At 53.5% G+C, this 17,337-nt stretch overlaps 1 protein-coding gene across 10 annotated transcripts in view; it reads right to left on the minus strand.

The window, feature by feature from the left end:
* Window positions 1–2,101: 2,101 nt before the first annotated feature.
* Window positions 2,102–17,337, minus strand: part of RBM10 (RNA binding motif protein 10) — a 44,965-nt gene continuing 29,729 nt past the window's right edge. For 3 of the 10 annotated variants that reach the window (XM_049871268.1, XM_049871267.1, XM_049871262.1), the window contains exons 4-24: window positions 16,150–16,380; window positions 14,226–14,295; window positions 12,337–12,410; window positions 10,782–10,868; window positions 8,546–8,783; window positions 8,216–8,392; window positions 7,685–7,845; window positions 7,396–7,493; window positions 7,222–7,309; window positions 6,395–6,581; window positions 6,148–6,290; window positions 5,913–6,030; window positions 5,726–5,817; window positions 5,452–5,616; window positions 3,784–3,933; window positions 3,621–3,686; window positions 3,353–3,541; window positions 3,191–3,265; window positions 2,765–2,871; window positions 2,558–2,687; window positions 2,102–2,437 (exon numbers count right to left, since the gene is read on the minus strand). In XM_049871268.1, coding sequence (XP_049727225.1) covers window positions 2,312–2,437; window positions 2,558–2,687; window positions 2,765–2,871; window positions 3,191–3,265; window positions 3,353–3,541; window positions 3,621–3,686; window positions 3,784–3,933; window positions 5,452–5,616; window positions 5,726–5,817; window positions 5,913–6,030; window positions 6,148–6,290; window positions 6,395–6,581; window positions 7,222–7,309; window positions 7,396–7,493; window positions 7,685–7,845; window positions 8,216–8,392; window positions 8,546–8,783; window positions 10,782–10,868; window positions 12,337–12,410; window positions 14,226–14,295; window positions 16,150–16,380 — 2,772 coding nt within the window. In that variant the 3' untranslated portion in view covers window positions 2,102–2,311. The remainder of the gene's footprint in view (window positions 2,438–2,557; window positions 2,688–2,764; window positions 2,872–3,190; window positions 3,266–3,352; window positions 3,542–3,620; window positions 3,687–3,783; window positions 3,934–5,451; window positions 5,617–5,725; window positions 5,818–5,912; window positions 6,031–6,147; window positions 6,291–6,394; window positions 6,582–7,221; window positions 7,310–7,395; window positions 7,494–7,684; window positions 7,846–8,215; window positions 8,393–8,545; window positions 8,784–10,781; window positions 10,869–12,336; window positions 12,411–14,225; window positions 14,296–16,149; window positions 16,381–17,337) is intronic. The other 7 variants (XM_049871266.1, XM_049871265.1, XM_049871263.1 and 4 more) reach the window with 7 other exon arrangements.

Genomic DNA, 17,337 nt, shown 5'->3' on the forward strand with positions numbered 1-17,337 from the left:
GCCCTTTTTGGGGCAGACAGGGAGGGAAGCCTTTGACTACCATTTTATTACTTATTTCAAGTAATCTATTTCTTCATGGAACAGTTTGGGAATTTTATATTTTTCTAGGAATGTATGCATTTCATCTAGGTTTTCAAATATATCCTTTCATTATTTTTAAAAGCTCTTTTGCAACTGTAGTAAATTTCCTTTTAGTTTTGTACTTTATCTGCATCTTCTGTCTTCTTCATCAGTCTTGCCAGAGGCCTGTCTTTCCTCTTAATTTTTGTTTCAACGATTCTGCTTTTGATTTTATTAATCTTTTATTTTTTTGTTCTCTATTTCATCAATTTCTGCTCTTTCCTTTTTTCCTCTCTTCTTACTGAGGTTGCTCACATTTTAATTATACAGCTCGTTGAATTTTTACAGGTGCCTGGGTTAACTCAGCACCCCAATCAAGATATAGAGCATTTCCATCATTCCAGAAAACCATCTTACAACCCTTTCCAGTGGATAACACCCTCCCCACCCCAACCACTGCTCTAGCACTATAATTTTGTTCTGCCTGATTTAGAACTCCATATAAAAGGAATTGTATGGTATGTACTCTTGTGTCTGGCTTCTTTCACTCAATATAGTTTTTGAGATTAATCCATGTTGATATTTGTATCAGTATTTTGTCCCTTTATATGACTGAGTTGTATTCCATTGCATGAATATACTGTAATTCATCCATCCACCTGCTGTTGAACATTTGGGTTGTTCCCAGGTTTTAACTATTATGAATATAGCTGCTATGAACATACATATACAAGTCTTTTTGTAGACATGTTTTCAATTATTTTGGATAAATATCTAAGAGTGGAATTGCTGGGTAATAGGGTAAATGTACATTTAACTTTATGCAAAACTGCCAGTTTTCCAGAGTAGCTGTACCCTGCCCCTAGTAATGCATGAGGGTTTCCAACTACGGAATTCCAGCCACAGTCCTGGGGTGGGGGGGGAGGGAAGGGAATGTGGGGCATCTCCAGACTAAAAGAACATCCACCCTGAGATTAAGGCTAGGTGGTCTTTCTATTCCCATCCCTCTCCTCCACCTCTCCTTTTTGCTTAATTTTCCCTTCCCTCTCACTGACCAACGCCCCCCACCAACCCCTCTGCCCAAATCAGCACCATTCTACCTTTAGGGGATCCCTTCTTTCTAACCCCCACCCACGGGGTGATGGCACAACACATAATAAATGGAGGGAGGGGTTTTTTTCCAGTTGATTTTCCTACACAGCCCCTTTCCTCCTCTTGCCTCACAAGCGTGTATGTGTGAGGGGTAGAAGGGGGCAGTTCCTGACCCCATTTCACAGTACAGCCCTCCCAGATCGAAGGCAGCCCCGGCTTGGTTTGGCTGCACCCAGAATCTCTGCCAGAGCACATGCTTGGGAACTGAGGGGTGACCAGAGGGGTGGGATACCAAAGTAATGGCCATTCAGGATTTGGACTGGAGGAGATGAGAGGAAAGTGGGCCCAAATAGTCCTGATGGGGGCATTCCTGGGACCTGGGATTGGCAGACACTTAGGCCAAGCCTCCTCTACTTGCACCCCGCTGTGGAGTCATTAGCACCTCAAGGGTGCTGGGCCAATGTGTGCCTGTTGTCTTGACTTGGAAAGGTGCCCAAAGGCACAGTCCCCTGGCCTGGGATGGCAAGGTACAGTAGCTTAGCCTCAGAATTGCAGATGAAATACAGCTGGGAGCCCACAATGCAACTGGGGGGGTGGTGGTGGTGGATGGGAGGGTGGGGGCGACTCCCAGTCCTGGCTTTGATCCAGGGGGGATTTCAAATCCAATGATGCCCTGGCAGTGCTGGATTTCCTGGTACAGCATGGGCTGCTGGACCCTGACAATGGTGAGGTGAGGGTTGTGACCAGGATTTTGGGGATTAGGGCATAGACCAAAACCCCATGTTCTGCTCCCTCTCCCCACTGAGTAGAAACCATGCACTAGACACTGTGAACATCATCACTGCCACCCACCTCAGCCTGAGGAGGCCCCTTGTCCATCTGCATTTGTGTCCCTGTGTCTACGTGGCCCACAAAACACAATGGAGCATGAGGAAGAGAGACATGCAAGTTGCAGACTTTTCAGCTTTTATTACAAAAGAAGAACATGATCCCAGCCCAGTTTTCCAATAAAAGTCACCAACGCAAAGTTTGATTTGGTCAGGGCCTCTCCACCTGGGGAGTGGGCTAGTAGATAGGAGCAGGGCTCCCTCACACAACCCAACATTTCATCCTCCTCAGCTGGACACCCAACATATGTATAAGTTGCTCTCCCGGATGCTCACTGGGCCTCATTGAAGCGGGTCACCATTGTCTTGTGCAGTGTTTCCTTGTAGGATTCGGTTGAGGTGACCCCATAGGAGCTGCCCCGGGCACCCAAGCCAGAGCCCCGTACCCGTGTCTGGGCCTGTGTGAGAGACACAGACTGTCAGGTTGGCTGGAGAGTAGGGAAGGATGGGGACAAGATGGGGATGCAGTGTGAATAGGGAGTACTTGGGGGATGGGGATAGGACCATGGAATACTCACCTCAATGGGTGTTATAATGCCCTGCTTCTTGCGGCCCAGGCCACTGCCCTCTTTCCAGCCCATGGCCTGGAGCATACGACTGCCAATGTTGTCACTGCCCAACCCATCTCGCGTAGGTTGCTCAAAGTCCCTGGAGGGGACAGCAGTACAGTGTGAGTGACTGACCTGCCAGGCCCCAGACTCCCTCACCTGGCCCTGGACACTCACACAGAGGCTGCAGACATGCCACCGTACTTTCTCCTCTTGGGCTCTGGCGGCTCAGGGATGCCATACTTCTCCCTGCGTTCAGCTGCACGGTCCCGGTACTTCATTTGCTGAGTTTGTGTACGTGTATGAATGGTGGGGGGTTGGTCACATCATGCAAGAAACATGGGAATGGGTGGTGTGGGGCAAGACCTGGGCCCATGGGGAGCTCAATCTGGATGAGAAGTCCCAGATCCCAAGGGACAGGACATAGTGGGAGCAAGCAGCCAGGGTAGGGGAATTTGGAAAAAGCCTCAAAGGGATAGGATATGAGATGACTAATGGAAGTCAGGCTGTACGCAGGTAAGGGACTTGAACTCAGCTGCCTGCATGGATGGGGATCTTCCAGGGGGTAGAGGGGATGGAGTCCAGGAATGGGTCATGCCTCACCTCCATGTCATTCTTTTCTAGTGCTTCCAGCTCATTTTCTGACAGGTGGGCTCGCCGGTGAATCTCGAGGTTTTGCTTCAAGTAGAACAAGAGGCATTGTTAAGCTGCTGGGCTGGGGTAGGTCAGGCTCTAGGGTTCCCTGCCTGCCCTCCCCTCAGTCACCTTGTGGAGCCCTGAGAGCTGCTGATGTCGGATGAGGGCCTCTTTGCTGGGGAACTGACGTCGACAAAGTAGGCAGGCCAGCTTCTGCCAGTCAGTCAGTTTTTCCTCCCGCTCAGTGCCCCCTCGCTCCTGCTCCTCCTCACTGTCACTCTCCCCACTGTAGGCTGCCACCAGGCCCCGTGGCGGGCTCTGTGAGGATGAGGGTAGGGGGAGGTCAGGCCTGGCTGGATCAGAGTTCCCTGCCCCTCTTTCTGCCTTGGGCACTCACTGGGCGGTCATCGCTGGCCAATTTTGGGAGGTCCATGCTGGTGTGCTGCCTCTCGGCTAGTGCTCCCTGGGGTGGAGAGGCACAGAAATTCAGGGACTCTATAGAAGGACTGGAAGAATGACAAAACTGGGGGAGGGGGTGCAGATGGATGGCCATAACACACCTTCTTCTCAAGGATGGCATAGCCAGCATCTGCAGTGGCTGACTCCCGCCTTTCATCATCTCTTAGGGAGCTGATCGGCTGGAAGCTGTTTTTAAAGTTTTCCTTTTGTTTGTTGAGGCTGCGGGCCCAGCGTTCCATGTCCTTGGCAATCTGGGGGTGAGGGTGGAGGTGAGTGCTGGGCACCTGGAGCTCCCCAGCCTTCGGAACCCTCATATTCCTGGGGGAGTCAACCCTATCCACTGACCAACTGCCCTTGAGCAGTCTACTTTTACTGCTCTACAGCCTCAAACTCAGTCCCCAGTCTGAACTACTCCGAGAGACTTCACTTGGCTTCTGAGCTACCACTCTTGCCCCCTTCACACAGTAGAGCGCTCTTTTAAAAAATATAAACCAGCCTCGACCCAAACACTACTTTCTTAAAACCCTTCTTTGGCTTCCTATTACACTAAGAATAAACCCAAACTTACAACTATGGCTTCCGACCTCTGCATAGCCTGGTCTCTACCGACCTCAGTTCCTAACACCCCCCACCCCCCTGCAGCCTCCTTGGTTTGCAATGACAAGGAGGCAGAAACAGTGTGGGGTAGAGAGGTGGGTTCATCTGGGACGCAGACACAGGGAGTCTGAGGCAGAATAAGCAGAAGTGAGAGATGTGGTGATGAAAGTTCGTATTTGTCACACTGTCATCATTGCTTGTCAAGGCCCTTCTCCTGTTGTGCTTCCATTCCCCTGACAGGTACTCACACTAGTATGTTTGCTGTATGTTTCATTTTATCATTCTAAGATAAATAGGCTTGTTTTTATCTGTGTATAATTTTAATTTACATGTGTGATACCACACCATTTCCACATTGTTTATTACCCCCTCCCCCCGCCCCGCCACCAGGACACCATTTTTAGAATTTACCAGGTTGCTAAGGAAACACTTAGTGTTTGCTTCTAACTGAGGCTCCCTCTAGCTGCCCACTACCCCAAAATACTGCAACAGCTACTCTCCTTCCCAACCCCTATGGGCCCGTGAGAATTTCTCTGGGATATATATAGAGAGCAAGTGAGCCCTGGTGGCACAGTAGTTAAGAGCTCGGCTGCTAACCAAAAGGTCGGCAGTTTAATCCACCAACCGCTCCTTGGAAACCCTACGGGGCAGTTCTACTCTGTCCTATAGGGTCGCGCTATGAGTTGGAATTGACTCAACAACAATGGGTATATACGCGTACATATACACACACATACATACACAGACACACACATACATATACATATACACCCGAGTGGGGTTTCTGAGTCCAAAGGAGTATGCCTGCTGATTAATTTTTACAGGCTAGGCCAGCCTGACTTCAGGCACATACTTGTATCAGTTCATACTCCCACTAGCAATGTGTGAGGATTCCCAGTGGGGGACAGAGGAAAGCTTACAGGCCTCACTTGGATGGCACAGGCCACCTCAGGGAGGTGGTAGCCCTGACAGGAACTGCGAAGACAGGTCACACAGCTGAAGAGCAAAAATAGGCCAGAAGAACTGTCCCTCTTGACCACAGTAAATGTCCACTTATGCATCCATCCACCACCCCACCTCCCTCAGCAGTTGAAGGCAATAGATGACAAAATGTAGTCACTGGAAGATACCCAACAGCCATCCAGTGACTGCTGAACTGCCACAGTATTCACCTGCTGGGCTGTCTTGGTCTTGTGCTTCTCCTTCTTTTCTTTGCCCTCCTTTGAGGGTGCCCCTGTCTCCTTATGCCCATCAGCTGACTGCTCCAAGGCAGGTACATAGGTCCGCCTTTCCCCATCCCAGTACAAATACTGCTGGCTCTGAGCATTGTAGTAATACTGGGGGTAGGAAAAGGGAAGCATGAGGGAAGATGAGAAGGGTGAGCTGCAGGGAGAGCTGCCATCCAACCCAAGCCCACCCCAACCACTCCCCGGGCTGTTCTATCACCTGGGAGTTTGGGTCATAGTAGAGGCCAGTCTGAGGGTCATAGTAGTAACCAGATGTCTCATCATATTGGTAGGTGGAGACATCAGGGACAGCTGGAAGGCAAAGAAAAGTGGGGAGGGGGGTGTCACACTTCTCCCTGCTTTGTTAAGAACTCCCTACCCTCTACCCACAGGCTGTGGCTACTCACGGTACTGGCTGTAGGACTCCTGGGCAGTGGGGCTGGTGGCTGGTGGTAGGGCAGAGCTGGGATGGGTGGGGCTCTGGAGCTCAGATTTGAGCACAGCAGGTGACATGATGGTGTATGACTGGTCATGGGGCCAGACAGGGGAACAGGACTCAATGTCTGCCAATGCCACGCCTGCCCACCCAGGATACCCCGTCTGCCCGCCTGCCTACCCAGGATACCCCTAGAGCTCACTCACTTGGCTGTTGGCAGCACTGCCCTGGCTGCTGCTAACCTCAGCTGCTGACTGCTGGTAGATGCTAGGGGCAGCACCAGCCTGGGTGCGGGAGAAAGCCTGCAGTGACACAGAGTCTGCCCCAGGTTCTAGGGAGGCCTCAGGACCTGTAAGAGGGGCAGAAGGAGAAGAATGCCTGAATGGCAGGGCCCAGAACCCTATGCCTGCTGGCCCCCACCATGGGCTGATGGGGAGATGCTAGGGGGCTCACCTGCTCCAGCTGGGTCCCCTTTGGTTCCAGTGATGCTGGGGCCCTTGGTGCCCTTGAGGTATCCATGGGCATAGAGGGAAGACTCTGTGCCCTGGCTGCCGCCATACCCCTCATCCTGTTGGTAGTAGCTGTAGTCGACCGTTGGCTCCTCGGGGGTGGCCCAGGCACCCTCCCCACCCTGGGAGGCCTGAGAGGCAGGTGGGAGGGGTTCATTAGAACAAGAAGGGGAGTAGGGGAGCTAGAGAACCTGATAAGGCACATTGGTCCCATAGATAATGTCAGGGTCTGTCTACCTGACAGAAAAACACACAGCCCTCAGACTGCCCAGCGACAGCAGAACAGGGAGGTGGCAAAAAGCAAGATTGATAAAAAGATGCACGCCAAAATGCTCCCAGAGCTGATACTGGCGCATGTGTTACATGTATTGAGTATCAGGCCAAACAAGATACCAGTCTCCTACTTGTTTCCTCTTCCCCCAATTTTCTTTCAACCACCCATACATTCCTTTTTATTAAAGATGTTGTAACAACTCAGGACAATTAAGAAAAAAACCCACCAAATGAAATGGAAAAACAGCCATGATGGTGTTGAACACGAAAACATGGGAGACAGTGGCTGGGAAGGGAGCTGTAGTTAGGACTGCAGTGGTAATGTGTTAGGAGGCCTAGGGAGCTGAGAGGAATGTAGCAGGGCCCCCAAAGCCCATGTCAGCCACGCTAAGAAGGTTTTGGGTCCACAGATAGCAAGCCAGCCCTTCTGCTTGCAGAGAGAGTACAGGAGGGTGCCCAGGTATCAGGATGCTGGGGGGCAGAGGGGAGTCTGAGTACCTGTGAGATGGCCCACTGGGCCGCAGCAATGGCAGTGCTGGCCACAGAAGCAGCATTGATGCGACTGCCTTCGTTGGAGGCCATGTCCCTGGGGAGAATGTTAGAGAGCAGGAATGAGATGGGAGGGCCCAAGCTGAGGGTCAAGCTAGGAAGGGACATAGGTGGGGCCCTGACCTTTTAGAACCCTTGGCGAACTCAACGTTGATGGTCTTGCCGTCAATGGTGAGTGGTGGGTGTAGGGCCTGCAGTATCTGCAGCAGCTGGGCTGCCTCCTGTGTGGAGGGTAGGCAGGGGCAGAAAGGTCAGGCCCGGGGAGGCCCCCGGCTCCATTGCCCTATATCCAGGCTTGGGGCCGCGGTGGGGGGCTGGGGCAAGGGTCTCTCCTCCCCACCCCAGAGGGCCCTCCCAGCCATCCCGGGGGCCGGGTCCCTGGCTGCCCGGCCCCCCCCTGTGCCGCCCTCACCACGATGGTGGAGAGCTGGATGAAGGCAAAGCCACGGTTCAATTGGGTCTGCTTGTCCTTGATGACGCGTACATTGGAGGAGGACAGCACCGCATAGGGTGCCAAGGCCCCCAGGATGGAGTCCATGGTGCTATGTGGGTTCAGGTTGCGCAAAATGATAGCTGCAGGAAGGGGCAAAGCATCAGGGGCTATCCCTGATATTCTGCTCCAGTCTCACCCTTTGGTGGCTCCCCACTGCTCCCTCTTCTCTGGCCTCCATGCCTTTGCTTCCTCTCACCTTTCCCTCCTAGATAAACTCTGCTTGTGAGCCTAAATCCTAACTCAAGTGCTCATCTGCTGAGAACCTTCCCAACACACCCCCAAACCCAGATCAAGCAACCCTCCTCCTTCCGCACTTCCTATACCACATGTCTGTCCTCCTACCAGGTGGAGACCTCTGTGAGGACTGAGTCCTGGTCACCACCATTTTCTACCTAGGAGAGACCAAACCAGACACCCGAGGGCAGAGAAAGGAGAAAGAAACTGACTCACTGTCGTTGGCATTCTCTGAGCTTGACTCTGAGCCCTGTGACAGGGCTTGGGAGGCCAGCACTCCCTGGGCCTGATAGGGCTGTGGCAGGGGGAGCAGACCCTGGCTTAGCTCCCGTCCACCCAGTGACAGCGTCTGCTGATCCAGCCTTGAGCCGAGGGGCAGCTTCTGCTCTGCCTCTGTCAAGGGTAGTAAAGAATAGGCAGGTGACAAAGGGGGAGACTCCATGGTTAGTCACCCTCCTATCCGTATCAACCCTTGAGCACTGGCCCCTCCCCCTTCTGCCACCCACCAACATCCCAGGGAGTGGGGTGGAAGTAGGAGGGTCTCACCTGACTTGGGCACACCACATTTGAAGCACTTCTCACGTCGTTTGAAGTTCTGGACTCCACACTGTGAGGCACAGGCCAGGTCATGAGGGGAGGTAGGGCTTCTTAGGGTACCCTCCAAACTTGGAACCATGGCATCCCTTGGAGAGCCCCACAATGCCCCAGGAAGGGGGTTCCAGGGCCAGGGGTGGGTAGGGTGCTCTGGAACTTTTGCTGCCATTCTTGGTTTCGTGAATGTCCCCTTTACACAGGTTAAATCAATCCCTAGTGCCACACCCTCAATTCAGGAATCAACAGCTCCCCCATCCCCATTATAACTGCTGCCTTCTCCCCTCACTTTCCTCCTCAGGGAATACCAACTCCCAGGGATACCCCTCCCCCAATCCCTTTAGCAGGTTTCCTCTTTCCAAAATATGCTCCCCTGTTCAGAAACCTTCAATGTTTCTATCCCTAGAACCTGGTAGCCTCTCTTTCCAAATGCCCACCCCTCCTTTCTCTCCAGGACTGGGTTGGATTCTACTGCTCTTGAGAAATCTTCCTTGGATATTCCAGCCTCTGGAAACCCCTGAGCTTCCACTACACTTTTATCTCTGTTCCCCAGTCAGGCACCGAGCACTGATCCTGTGTCAGGCCCTGCCCCATGTGCCAAGGATGTGGCCTCTGCCCTCATGGCCTAACAGCAGAGAGATAGGTCAGTCTGTGTGGATTGTCCATCAACGGGAGATTCACGGTGGGCTGCACAGAAGGAGGGACGTTTGATTTGGGATGCCCAGAAGTTTTTTTTTTTTTTTTTTTTTTTTGCTGGGAAGGGATTCCCAGCAGAGGGGACAACAGATTTTCCATAGCTGGTGTAGGAAAATGAAGGTAAAGGCAAAAGCTGAGGCTGGAGAGGGAAGATGATGCTAGATTATGGAGGATCTTCATGCCTAAGCTCAGAGTTGTAGGGATTTTAAGCAGAGAAAGAAGGTCATGCTCAGAGCTGGTTTTTAGGAATGTTACAGTGAAAGGGCAGGAGGCCAGCATACCAGAGAGGGGTCCGCAGCGATTGTCTGGGTGAGAGGGCGTGAGGATTGGCATGAGCAGCGGAAATGGCAAGGGAGGGAAGGTGGCATTTCTGTGATGGAAGCAACAGGACCTGGTGACCAACAGGATGCAGGGGATAAAGGAGGGGAAGGAGTCGAAGATAAGTCCCTGGTTTCGAGGAGTATCTGAAAATATAGGAGGGATGGAGTTCTGCTATCACTTTGTCCCTATCTCTCCAGAGACACTGAACACCCACCCCCCTTTTTTTTTTAAACAAACAGAAGCCACTCCCCCTTACTAGGCAGAATACTTCTTGGAGAGTGCGTCGGAGCCTCTACAACCTCTCAGTCTTCCCCGTAGGTTTCAGGACTGACAGATGGCTATAGGCTGTGGAACCACAAGGCTGGCTTTGGGTTGGTTGTGAGGCAGGCCCCCAGGGGGCCCCAAGGGTAAATCTGAACCCATTGTGACATCCATGGCCCCTGTGATCAGGAACAAGTCACGGCTAAAGGCTCACCCGCAGCCCACCCCCCCGCCACCCCTCCGAGCCTCAGCTTCCTCCTATGTAATATGGAGATGACCACAAAACCTACAACCATGCCCTTTTGGTCTCAGTTTTGATGCAGCTTTGTCAGAGTGGTCTTCTAGGCTGGGTCACTTAATACAGACTCTCAGAACACCCTGTGCTTTTCTTTCATAATAACAGAGTCAATTGTGGGCCGGGTGCTGTTCTAAATGTTACCCACACATCAATGCATTTTAATCATTACAACTACCTTTTGGGAGAGGTATCATTATTATTCCCATCTTAGAGACACGGAAAGAGAGGTTAAGTATCCTGACCAAAATCAAGGCAGATCTGGGATACTCTAATCTCAGCCAGTTTGGCTCCTGTAGTGCACATTCTACGTACCATGTTTATGCCTACACTGTCGCTAATTAGTCACTCATGTAAATATTTGTTTAAAGTCTACTGGGAATCCAGGCAAGATTGTGTTTCATGAGAGCAGAGAGCCTGGCATTGAGTGAAAGCTCAGCACACATTTTTGGGCAAATTGATAGATGACTGGATGGATGGGTGTATGGCCAGGGACAGTAGTACTTGAGCTGAGTCAGTCCTCAATGCCCACACCCCTCAGAGGCCCCAGACAGAGATGCTGCTGCCACCGCTGCTGTTGTCTCTATCGATGGCAAATGCTGCTTGTTGCCCCTGTACCTTATTACAAAGCCAGTCCTCGTTGATCTTGGGCTTGGGGTCACTGTAGTGCATGGACACCTTCTGGCCCAGGATGTTGAGGGAGTGCTGCGGGAAAAAGCAGACCACCGTGAGGCCCAGGCAGCAGTGCCCCACGCACCGTTTCAGCACAGGAGAAGAGAGTGAGCGAGCCCTTCAGCTGGATGGATGAGGGACAGGGAAGGAGGGAGGTCGGAGAACGGACGAAGGGAAGAAGGAAGGGAAGGAGGGAGGGAAAGCGCCACAGCTCTCGGGCGCAGCTGTTTGCTGCTTTTCCGGGCACACGGACACACACATGTGAACACACACCACCAGGCACACAGTGCTCAGCTAACCGACGCTTGCCAGACAGTGGGGAAAATCCCCACTTGGCCCTGACACTACCAGGCCACACCCAGGGCCAGCACTACACAAGCTACACTTGGGGAGAGGGAAGGAGGGAGAGAGAAAGAGAAAGAGAGTACACGCACGCTAGTGCTGGAGGAGGGGAAAAAGACAGAGCCATATTTGAAAAACACAAGTTCCTGCCATGAGGCTGTCTTCCCATGGATGGCTGGGTCCTGGGCCCATCGCGCTAGCCTACTGACCCTGCAGAAAAGGCCCAGGGCTGCTCCTGCTGGGATTCCCCCATTTCATTACATCTGCCCCCTTCCACCCTTACCCGCCCCAAGTCCTTCCTTCCCTGAAGCTTTTCTTCAATGCCCTATGCCAGTGATCTTGGCTGGGGATGGGTGACCAGAGCAGATTCTTGGGTCTCTGAAGGTCCCAAAGCTGCTGGGTAGAGATCTTATGCTGGACTGGGGATGCAGGCTCCCTTTCTTGCTGGCTGTGCACAGCTCCTTGCTGAGAAGACATGGGCTTGCCTGAGGTGGTAATTCCTGTGGTAGGTATGTGTGGTGGGAGAGGTAGGGGCAACCAAAGTGTGTCCGGGGCATGAACGAAACTATCACACTTGACTGGTGCTTTAGATCAACAGAGCAGCGCTGTCCTCTTGCATGGAACTCAAAAGGCCAAATTCACATGCAGGGAGAGAGCTAACAAAATGGGGCTTACTAGTTAGTATGTGAACAACTAAGTTTCCCAGTAGCTGGATTTCCAGCAGTGCCTGAGAGTGGAACAAAGTCCTGGCTTTGGCTAACCCCAGAGCAGGGTGGTCCCCCTAGGACACACCCTACCCAGGCCCCAGGATGGACAGGCCTCACTCCCTGGGGAGTGGGAACCTAGGTGAAAGAACCCACCCTGGTAGCTCTTTCTCTGAAGGCTCAGCCAGGAGAATTAGAGGGGCAGAGCTAGTGCCTGGTGGTAGGAAGGGGCCAATGGTGAGCATGGGTTCTTGATGGGAAGCCCAGTGGGGTAGCAAGAGGTGGGAAAAGGAGATAGTGAGGGTCAGGAAGGGGACAGAGAGAAGGGCTGGGGGGGGGGGATGGGACGTGGGGCCACAGGGCAGGGAACTGTGTCCATAAGAACCAGGCGATGGGGAGCGTTTGATTACATAGTAGTATTTGTTTGGGGGGGGGTTCAAGTGCGGCAAAGCAACCTGATTGGCTTCCATCCATCGTGTAGCGTCCTGCAAGTGACTAAACTCGACGAAGGCGAAGCCCCGGCTCTGACCTGGAGACAGCATTCAGATACAGACGCAGTGGGTTAGTCAACAGCTTTGGACACGCGGCGTTCCCGGGGGCGGGACCCGAGGGGAGAGGACCAGGGGGGGCAGAGAGGGAAGGGGGAAGAGGAAAGAGAGAGGAAGAGAGAGAATCAATCAGAGAGAGAGAGACTAGAGGAGTGGGAGGCAAGGCAGATGGCTGGAGGAGACAGGAAGAGGAAAGGTGAGAGGAGGGAGGAAAACAGAGTAGGAGAGATGCCAGAGTGTGGGGTCAAGGGAGATACACACACACCAACTGGGAAGAGAGACAAAGAGAAGGGGCTCAGGCAGACCTACCGGGCCAGCCTGGGGTGACAGTGACAGAGAGAAGAAGCTAGGAGGGGAAGGCTACAAGTACAGGTCTGTCTCCAGAGAAGGAAAGACAGGAAGGTGGGAAGGCTACTGGCTCCATACATGCCAGAGTAAGTAACTCAAGGGTGGGGCCCACACAAGGCCAGGGGCATTCAGGAGATGTTTAATTCAACAGGTGTTTAAGTAAAGAAGTAAAAGAGGAGCTTGGCTACGTTAGGCTAGGAATGCTCCAGGCTTATGAGGAACTGGGGGGAATTAAGAGGCACAAGCTAACCTCAGCCTCTCCACAGTGCATGGGAAGTGGGCCTCACCAGAGAGCAACCTCAGGACCAAGTTGGGGAGATTACAACCATGAACAGTCCAGGTCCTCCTGGACAGAGGGACAATGGGGGCTGGGATTGGCCAGGAGGATCTTAGAGTAAGAAACAGTGTGTGCCTGGGTAAAGAGCCCAGGGCCATAAAGGCGGCTGCAGTTGGGATATCTCCTTGTGGGGGAGGGAGACCTAGAATCTCTGTCAGCATGAGGCCTAGCTGGGGTGAAGCAGAGTGTGACCTACACGCTACCATGACAGACTCCAGGCCTGGTCAGGGTTGGCAAAGGGATTCAGGGCTTGAGTCCTCAGGAAGCATCTCTTCCTTTAGAGGTGGATACACAGGGAGAGCTTAGGTGTAGCGGGGCTTAGGAGGCATGCTTCATCTCTGAAAGAACAACCATAGGATGCATAGGAGGATAGAATGGTGAGAGAGAGAGAGAGAGAGAGAGAGGAGAGAGAGAGGTAGGGGCAGAAGAGAGACTGAGAGATGGAGAGAGAAGCCTAGGCAGAGTGAGGCCCCACTGTGCCTGCCTTGGGGGGCCTAGGCCAAAGGTCCTGCAGAGACAACTCCCTCCCCTACCGCCCTGCTAACCTCAGGCCAACTCCAAGCAGCCTGCAAGAAGGAGGGAGGGAACAGGTGAGGCCAGGAATTCCTGGCTGCTCCTCGGGATGCACCCTTGGACAAGAGCCATCCCTTGCCTCCCCTCCTGAGGTACATGGGTGGGGCCATGTCCAACCTACTTTCTGGTCAGAGGCTGTTACCAGAAAAATGTGTGTGTGTCGGGGAGGGGGGGGGGGGTGAGGCACAGGGGACGGAGAAGAAAGGAGAGGGAAGAGTGTGCTTGGGAGGGGGAGGTTACCATCTCAGATACTCAAGAGTCCCAAAGAGGAGGTTCCCCGGAGCTTGGCCCTGGCCCTGCCCCCGGGGAGCACTCAGCTCAGAGCTGCATCCCCCTCCCTGATAGCCCCATGAATGAGGCTTTTGGGTGAGGAGAGTAGGGTGAGGGTGAGAGAAGGAAGAGAGGGTACCCCCCCATCTGCCCATTCCCAGCTGTGGCAGGAAGGCAGGGAGGGTGAGGGAGATGGCAGAGGCAGGAGGGAGATTTGAAGGCTGAAGCTGGCCAGAAGAAGGGAGGGCACTGGAACAAAAAAGCTCACCTGAGGATTTGTTCCGCATCAGCCGGACCTCCCGTGCTTGGACCCCGTGGGACTGCAGCTGGCCACGGATCTGTATGGGAGATACAGAATGGGGCAGGCTCAGCACAAGGGGGGCTGCTGGACAGTTGAGGCTGGCTGGAGGCCTCCAGGACCCTGAGTGGTCATCGAGGATTTGCACCCACTGTCTCCTCTTCCTCACTCAGGGCTCTTCTCCGAGCAACAATACCTCTACCCCCACACCAGCACCCACCCAGTCAGCTTTCAACCCCAGACTTGCAGAAAGTGACTCAAATGGAGAAAGGGCACAGTGCAAGGTTAAGGATGGCAGCATGATGACCCCTGGGGGCACACAGAACAATGAGAGAAAGCAAGCCAGCAATTCATGAATGGTGGGGCAGGGGGTGATCTAACAACGGGCTTGATGGCAGTCACAAAACAAGGAAAGCTGGGACACAATTTGTATCTACCTCAAAGAGATTACCCTCCAGATTGCATCAAAAGAAACCCATGACACAAATACCAAACTGGGAAGGACTGGAGTCTAAGCACATCTTAGCCATGCGTCCAAGACCATGAGTGTAGCAGTAATTTAGGGAGGTGCTTAGGGTTTGGGAAAGTTCCCTGGATAAGTAGGCCAGAGGAAAGCTGTAGGGGCAATTTAGGATTTGGACCAGGTGAGGTAGGGTCTCTAGGCTAGTGAGGCCTCTTGAGGAGGACTGGGAGCCTAGGCCAAACATTCTCAGGCAGTAGTCTTAATGCCTCTGGGCGTCAGTTTTCTCATCAGGTTAAACAACAGAAAGGCGATTAACACACCACAGGGCTGTCACAAGGATGAAAAGGAAAGATAAACAGTCTATTGGGACTCCAAACACTCAGGAAGGGTTCCGGAAACAGCAAGAATGTGGGCTCTAGGGTGCAGCTCTAGGGGTCAGACCCCGACTCCGCTCTGCCACTCACTGGTTGTGGCACCTGAGGCAAGTCACTTTGACTGCTCAGGGGCTTGGTTTCCTCATCTGTAGGACTGGATTACAAAGAGTATCTTCCCTGACGGGCCACTGTGAAGATTAATCAGGCTTGGCATGTGGTCCACCATGTGGTAAAGCCTCAGCAAATGTAAGCAGTCAACTACTACTGACTCTGGACAAGAGCATCTAGCTCTCAAATACGCAGGTGGGATTTTCTCTGCTACAAGATTCAGAGAGTGCTGATAGCGAGTTCACTGGGAAATCAGAGAAGCTAAGTAAGGAGGCTAGTCCAGGGGGCCTCATGGGGCTTATATGTGGATCGTTACGGGGAGTCTGTATGAGAAAGAACAGGAGAAAAGGGAGGAAGATGAGAGAGAATGTCACAAAGGAAAACAGGGTGGGGAAGCTGTCAGCAGCCAGAAGAAGAGTAAGAGAAGAACCCAAGGCTCTGGTACCAGGTCAGTGATGAGATTTGATGATACTGACGAAAGGCATTGGGAAAGAATGAGAAATAAATTTCAAGAAATCCCATGGGGATCCCCTAGGTTGGGAGGGAACCAGCATCATCTCTGCTACCAGCAATACCTAGCGCTGCAGTACTGGGCCTGGCGAGTCCTGGCCCTTGATCAACATATGCAGAAGGGGTGGATGACTAGTGGAATGTGCAGGAGGAATGCACATCTCCCTCCCATGCCCATGATTGCCAGACACCCAACACCACCACCACCCCCTTGGTCAAGCGGACCTATTCAACACTCCTCCCTTCCAGACCAGGAGACTACAGGGCCTGCCCACAGAGGATGGATCAGTGCTGGGGGCAGGAGCCAGTTGGGGAGAGGGGTTGAAAGGCGCTGAGGTTGGGGGTGAGGGAAGGAGTGGGGGAGAAGATGAGGGCCCTGGCAAAGACCCAATCTGGCCTCCTGCTCTGCCACCTGCCCGGGGCCATGGGGGGCACGTACGTCATCCTCAGTGGCTGCCTGTGGCAGCATCCTCAGCATGACGATGTTACTGGCCTTCTCCTCCTCCTCCTCATCCTCCTCCTCCTCCTCCTCCTCCCCTTGCTCGGTCCGATAGTCCTGGTCCCGATAGTCGCCGTCTCGGGGGAAGCCTGGTGGGCCGGTGGGGCTGTGCCTGTGCCGCCGCCGCCGCCTACGCTGAGTCTCGGAGCCCGGGGAGGCCTCGTACGAATCCTGGCCAACAGAACGAGATGAGAGACACCAGACTGGCAGTCAGTCTGGGGCGAGCCTAGGGGCTGGCCGCTGGCTCTCTGAGGCAAGCAGGCTCTGAAAGCCAGGGGTGGGCGGGCTCCGGTTAAAGGCTCAAGGCAGACAGGGTGGGTAGGCCCTGGACTGCAGCCCTTCTGGGGCGGGGGGTAGGGGGAGATTGGTGGCAGTTTTAGTGGCGGTAGGGGAAACAACTCCTATGGGCAGGCAGGTCACCAGACACAGCTTAAGCCTCCTTTGGAGTTCGCACACTAGACTCTGTCCTCTGTTCCTCCCTGCCCCCACCCTCACCAATCTAGCTAGTGTGTGCACAATTGTTCCACAAGCCACAGAAGGCCGTCCGTCTCCTATGCAATCAAGCTGTGGGCATAGAAACAGCATAAAATCTCAGCCAGAGCCAGCCAGCAAGAGCTGGCAAAGGTACGAGGGCCACAGATGCTGCCCTTCAGTGCCTAATCTTAAGCCTGGGCCAGTCCTCCACCACCACCAGTATCCCTCAAAACAGGGTGTGGTTGCTGGGTTCTTAGTTTTTACCCAACCCATGCCAGGACTAACCCAGCCAGGCCTGGGTCCATACCCCTCCAGCCCTCAGGAGGGCTGGCTAACTCAGCACCCCACTCCCACTCTTCCCACTGGGTCGACCCAGGACCCACTCAGTGCCCCTGGAGATATCCAGGCACAGCTCAAAAGCTGCCACTGGGGAAGCATGGCTACTGTCATCCCCTGGTACACCCACCAAAGCTGGTGGTCTACCACTGGGGTCTTTGCACTGGACCCTCCAAAGGGTGGCACTCTGGCTTCCAGGGCTGGAGTTGTGAGGATACCCTCCCCACCCCCACCCCCACAGGAGAACTATGTGCTTGCTTGGACCAGGGCCCTGACTGCCCCATCAAACTGGGGTTCCCAAGGGTGCTTCTCCCCCTC

Source organism: Elephas maximus, chromosome X (assembly GCF_024166365.1).
Source record: "Elephas maximus indicus isolate mEleMax1 chromosome X, mEleMax1 primary haplotype, whole genome shotgun sequence".
NCBI classification, from domain to species: domain Eukaryota; kingdom Metazoa; phylum Chordata; class Mammalia; order Proboscidea; family Elephantidae; genus Elephas; species Elephas maximus.